The 6369-nt window shown below is 53.1% G+C and overlaps 1 protein-coding gene across 1 annotated transcript in view; it reads right to left on the bottom strand.

Moving 5' to 3' along the window:
- Positions 1 to 6369, bottom strand: part of LRRC43 (leucine rich repeat containing 43) — a 16852-nt gene that overhangs the window by 10234 nt on the left and 249 nt on the right. Inside the window, exons 2-5 of the mRNA XM_010841421.1 lie at positions 4860 to 5120; positions 4168 to 4278; positions 2495 to 2634; positions 6 to 31 (exon numbers count right to left, since the gene is read on the bottom strand). Coding sequence (XP_010839723.1) covers positions 6 to 31; positions 2495 to 2634; positions 4168 to 4278; positions 4860 to 5120 — 538 coding nt within the window. The remainder of the gene's footprint in view (positions 1 to 5; positions 32 to 2494; positions 2635 to 4167; positions 4279 to 4859; positions 5121 to 6369) is intronic.

Genomic DNA, 6369 nt, shown 5'->3' on the forward strand with positions numbered 1-6369 from the left:
GAAGCTCAGGTCCAGGGAGACGAGGTTGGGCCTGAAAGGCGAGCGGCACGGCCCAGGAGCACGAGGCCAGGTGAGCAGAGCGGTGGGGACAGGCAGCCGTGGTCGTGTCACTGTGCCTGCATCTGCCAGCACCCCCGGCACCCCGAGTCCCGGCTGGACAAGGCCCGGTGCTGAGGGCGGGATGGGAGACTGTGGCCTCCCTGACACTCAGGCCTCAGGCTGCTGTTGACCCGAGTTAGCCCCCTGTCTGGATGGAGCCCCCGTTTCCCCCGACCCTCTGGCTCTTGCTGTGCACAGAGGTGGCCGTCACATCCTGCTTCCACTCAACTTGTATGTGTATAGACCTCTTCTCAGCTAACCATCTGGCTATCTTCCATACATCTAGAAGGTTCTCAGCAGAGACAGAGAGACTGGTGAGGAAGGTGGAGGCAGGCCTCTGTATGGAGGGGCCGTGGGGGTGGGGTAGGAGAGCCCGACAAACAGGGGGGCCTGGGAAGAGGGGGTGTGAGCCTTGAAGGGTCTGGAAGCTGGAAGAAGTGCCCCAGGGTCAGACCAGGCCACGACTGTGGGAAGCAGTCTGATTTGTTCCTTTTATTTTTTTTAAATATTTACTTATTTATTTGACTGCACCAGGTCTCGGTCCTAGATGTGGAATCTAGTTCCCTGACCAGGAATCAAACCCAGGACCCCTGCTTTGGGAGCACGGAGTCTCAGCCACTGGACTGCCAGGGAAGTCCCTGATTTGTTTCTTGGGGCACGTGGGTGAAGAAGAGCCAGCCACTAGGGACAGAGGCGGCGCCCGCACATCCCACCCGGTGGCGGGCCTCCCTACTGTGCAAACCAGAAAGTGAACGGATTCCAGCTCTGAGAGCAGAGGCAACAAATACAGTTCACAAGGGGACACCTCATCAGCACAATCCCGCCGTCACACGTGACCATCTCCCAGCCGCACCTGCCCTTCTTCCCTCCTCTCATCCTGCCCTAATGTTGACCAGCCAGTCACAGAAATACCCGAGAAGAACACTTCGTTTGGACCGGCACACAGATTTTACCCAATACCAGCCTCCTTCAGGAGAACTGGTGGAAGCATCAGAAAGATGGATTCGCAGGACAAGTACCCTCCTTTTAAATTCAAAACAGCAAAAGATGGAGCTTTCACACATACATGTTTCTATGAAATCCACACTCAGCATCAAGCAGGCGACGTTATCATAAGCCTGTTTTCCAAATCAAAGACCAGAACACTTAAGGGACGTCCCTGGAGGTCCAGTGGTTAAGACTCCGCGCTTCCACAGCAGGGAGTGTGGGTTTGGTCCCTGGTTGGGGAACTAAGATCCTACATGCCATGTGGCCAAAAATTTTAAATGAATAAATTAATAAAAAATAACCAGAACGCTTAGAACTCTGGCAGAGTTCTGAACTCAGCTGTCACACACAGCCCAAAGCGTGTGTTCTCTTCCTGTGCCTCAGCAGCTTCCCTGACGACGGAGGAAGTGGAAGTCAGGGATTGGAATTGTGCATGGTTGAGGTTCTGCAGAGGCAGCTTTGCCAAGATAAAGAGGAGGAAGGAGGAAATTAGGGTCAGAGACAGGCCTTCCATGAGCACGTTCCCAGGCCACCTGGGAAAGCTGCCCTGCTCCTCGAGGCCTTCCTGGGCTGTGAGGAAAGAACTGTCATGAACCTCAGCCCAGGGAGGTCTGCCCGGGATGCTGAGCCCCGGGAATCCTCACAGGGGCTTTGACAGGCCTCTCTGGCCCAGCTTCCTCTGAGGGAGGGTCTTTTTTGTTTTTTTAATGTGGATCATTTTTAAAGTCTTTATTGAATATGTTACAATGTTATTTCTGTTTTATGTTTTAGGGGTTATCGGCCCCAAGGCATGTGGAATCTTAGCTCCCTGACCAGGAATCGAACCTACGACGCCCTGCACTGGAAGGCAAAGTTCTAACCACTGGACTGCTGGGGAAGTCCCTCCTCTGATAGGCTTTCATGGGTGGTGTCTGCTGCCCTCAGATGACTCAGACTGACCACTGCTCACCCACCAAGGAGACAAAGCCAAAGCAGACTTGTCTATAGGGCAGTGGTTCTCAGGTGGGGGTAGCTTTGCCCCCCAGTGGCCATGTGGCACTTTGGGTTGTCACAGCGGGTCTGGGGTGGATGCTCCTGGCCTCTGATGGGTGGAGGCCAGGGAGATGCAGGACGGCCCTCGGAACCGAGAATTCACTGGCCCGAACAACAGCAAGAGGAATCCTGAATTGGAAGCACGTCCTCAAAGCAAAAGGTCCGCTCACTCTCATTGGCTCTTGGTGCCCTCCCCTGGGCCTCAGTGGGATTTTTGGTTTATGACGTCAGAGGAAAAAACCCTAGGTCTGGACTTAGCAGCCAACCAGGAGTTATTACAGAAAAGAGCAAAGCTGAGTTCTCCAAGTCTCCAGCTTAGAGGGGCCCCAAAGCTCAGCCCCCTCCTCCCTCTTCCCCCGGGGGGCTCCCGAGTTACCAGTGGTCGCTGGTGACGTGCAGACTCTCCAGGGGGCCCAGGAGCTTGTTGTGGCCCAGCCCCAAGTGCTGGAGGCGCGGGGGTGGGTGGTGGCACAGACACTCCATGCTGGCTATCTTGTTGCCGTACAGCTCCAGGACCTGAGACGAGCGGACAGACAGCCTGGGAGCCCAGGTAGAACAGAGTCCGCCCCCTCCTTCAGCCCTGGGCAACTTAGGAGGGGAGCTGCGAAGTACTCAGGCCTTGTCTCTCTCTGCCCACCTGGACTCTCTCCTAAGGATCCAGGAAGAAGGACTTCCCTGGTGGTCCAGTGGCTAAGACTCCACACTCTCAGTGCAGGGGGTCCAGGTTCAATTCCTGGTCAGGGAACTAGATCCCATATGCTGCTGCTAAGACCCAGTGCAGCCAAGTAAATAAATATTTAAAAATAAAGTAAAAAAAATAATAATAAAATAAAGTAAATACAGCCTTTGGGTTGGTGATTTTTAAAAAAGGGTTCGGGAAGAAAATATTCCTGCAGTAGCTGTCAGAAAGCTTCTTTTCCTTTTGCAAAGGAAACTTTAAAATATGGAGTGGAGCTGATGTCGGAGAGGGTGAGAGGGAACATCTGTAATATTTTGGCAACTTCCCAATCCATGGCAGTTGTCCCTGGGAAAGCCAAAGTGCCCCTGGACCAAAGAAATAAGCCCAAAGATAACAGATTCTTGTGTTTCTCCTCCCAGGCCTTCCTCATTTTCTTCTTGAGCCCGGCACTGAGACATACAGCGGAGCCTCTTCTGCCATCAAATTTACTAGTCCCGGCATTTAATTTAAAATTGAGACCATTTTGATACACTCAGCTGAAGACTCATAATATTGTCTGGCCTACCATTTTTTCATTGTGGTTTTGTATATATTAAAACATAATTTGTGATTTCAACCCTTTTTAAGTGGACAATTCAGCAGCTTTAAGTACACTCACTCAGGGTACATCCGTCATCATCACTGTCCATTTCATCGCCCCACACAGAAACTCGACCCACTGAACGTCTCCCCAGTCACTCCCCTGCTCCCCCTGTATCCTCTAATGTACTTTCTGTCTCTCTGGATTTGCCTCTTCTATGGATTTCATGTAATCATCTAATACGTGGCTTTTTGTGTCCGACCCCTTTATTCAGCATCACGTTTTCAAGATCATCCACGTTGTTCATTTCATTTTTTTTTTCTTGCCACACTGTGTGGCATGAGGGATCTTAGTTCCCCAACCAGGGATAGATCCCATGCCCCCTTAGGTGGGTGGAAGCAAGGAGTCTTACACACTGGACTGCCAGGGAAGTCCCTGTCATGCCTTTTCATGACTGTGTAGACAGACCACATTTTGCTGCTCCATTCATCTGCTGATAACACACAGGCTGTCTTCACCGTTTGGCAACTGTGAACAGTGAACACTAGCGTACAAGAATCTGAGTCCCTGCCTTTGAGGCTTTGGGGTGTATACCTAGGAAGGGAATTTCTGGGCCACATGGAAATCCTGTGTTTCACTTTTTAAGGGATCTGGCCAACCTTTCAAAAGCCTTGGACCCACCCTTAGCATAAGACATGATGGTCAAATCTCTTGGGGAGTGGGCAAGGAAGTGCAGGGTCTCTGGGCAGCTCTGGCTCCAAGACCCAGAATGGAACCTGGGCTCCTTTACCTTGAGAGTTGGGGGCAGGTTGGTGGTGTCAATCTCCTTGATTTGATTAGCACTCAGCACCAACTCTTCAAGCTTCACAAATTTCAGGAGCTCTTTGTCCACCAGGCTTACCTGGAAAGGAGGAAAGGGATATTGGAGCTGCAGTGGCCGGGGTGGCCCTGGAATCTACTAGAGGACAGCAACGGTGGGTCCAGCCTCAGAGAGTGACCACCCCACACCCCAACCCCCTTCCTCTCCTGTGCGCCTTTCCTGCAGCTTTCTGCCAGGGCCTGCAGAGGCCTCTCACCTCTCAAGCCTCACCCTTCCTCTGACACCCTTCCAGCTTCCCTGTCTTGTGTCCCTTGCTGGACTGTCAGCTCCCGAGGGCAGGAATCAGAGCCATGGTGAACCCTGTGGTCTTAAAGGACCACTCTAGTTTACATCCCACAGGGTCAGGCCAGAAACTTCAGGGGCCTGTCTGTGAATCCTCAGTTGACTTTGGCTCCAAGGACATTATGGGCCACCCTGGCTGGGCCTCCCTTCTCTGGGGCAACAAACTAGGCAAGTTTGCTGGGCTTGGTAGCCCTGCTCTGTGGACAAGCTGGTGAGATTAACCAGGAGGAGGGCAGAGCTAGGTCTTACCACCCGGTCCCGTAAGGGAAATGGCTCCCCTCTCATCATCCCTGTACTTGAGGCTCACTCCCAGCACTCACATCCTTGTCCACCACCCGGAGCGACCTGAAGTAGGTGTAGAAGAAGCTGTCTTTGAGCATCAGTGGATTCTGGATGGCCAGCTCTTTCAGGAAAAGGTCCTCTGCACTTGAGCCCTCCACCAGAGCCCAGGGTGAGTGGGCGCTGCGGACTAAGCCCAGCAGATCCTCTACAGTCTCCTCCCCAGGGCTCAGGGACTTCTCCTCTCTGGGGATCAGCTCCCGCCATACTCGGCTAGTTTGAGGAAGAAATCGTGACTTATTCTGCAGTAAGGGGTGGGGGAGGGGAGGAACAGAATTTCTCTCTTTATGACTCACCCCCTCTCAAGGATTCAAAACTCCCAAAATGGAATAGACTATAAGACAGGACGAGCAGGGTGAGCTTAGAAACCAGGAGGTGTGAAAGGCAATCTGTGGGAGGTACTTAGCCAAGGAAAGGTTTCCGAAGCAGAGGTGGCAAAGGCTGAACATTTGGCCCTTTAGATGCCATAAGTGGAGGATGAAAGGTTTTGGTCCTTGAGTTTACTGTCTTCCACCCCTTCGTCTTGAGAGGCGTCTGTCTATGAAGCCCCAAAGCACAGCACAATGCCAGGCACACAGTAGGGGCCCAGTCAATGTTCATCAAACAAGTTAATTAGTTCCTTGATTAGCATCTCGGTTGTCTCTTCTGTGAAAATGGGGACCAGCCCGACAAGGGAATGTGGGGTCCCAGCTTCCCACTAGTCAATCCTAAAGGAAATCAGCCCTGAATATTCACTGGAAGGACTGATGCTGAAGCTGAAGCTCCAGTACTTTGGCCACCTAATGCAAAGAGCTGACTCATTGGAAAAGACCCTGATGCTGAGAAAGACTGAGGGCAGGAGAAGAAGGGGATGACAAGATGAGATGGTTGGATGGCATCACCGACTTATTGGACATGAGTGTGAGCAAACTCTGGGAGAGAGTGAAGGACAGGGAAGCCTGGTGTGCTGCAGTCCATGGGGTCTCAAAGAGTTGGACAGGAACACCAAAAGGCCTCCCACCAAGCCCATGGGAACCATTCAGGACTCAGGACTTCCTGGCACACTTGAGAAGCCCCTGGTTCTGAAGGTCATGCTCCTCCTGCACTTAGCTGGTGAGGACAGCCCCTTTGGCCACATCGCAGCAGGGTCCTAACTGTACACCTGCTCTCAGGACGATATTTCACCCCTAAAGGAGGCTGGTGTCTTTAAGAGAGCCTGCCCCGGGGTCCCGCTCTGCTCGAGGCGGGGTCCCTGCCTTCTACCGGGTCAGTGCCCACAGGTGGGGGCCTATCTCGTCCTCTCCTGCAGCGTCCCTGTTCCCACAGTCCACCCCATCACCACCCCCAGGTCAGGACGCTCCCTAAACGCCCCGATCCAAACATCCTCTCCAGGCTTCTCCTTATCGACCAACTCCTGGGGCTGGTGGCGCCCTCAGCACCCAGAGCCAGCCCTTCCCCAGCCCCGCTCTGCATCCCTGGGCCCTGGCCTGGCCCCTGGTCGGTCCCCTCCGT

Source organism: Bison bison, unplaced genomic scaffold (genome assembly GCF_000754665.1).
Source record: "Bison bison bison isolate TAMUID 2011002044 unplaced genomic scaffold, Bison_UMD1.0 scf7180017864160, whole genome shotgun sequence".
Lineage (NCBI taxonomy): Eukaryota > Metazoa > Chordata > Mammalia > Artiodactyla > Bovidae > Bison > Bison bison.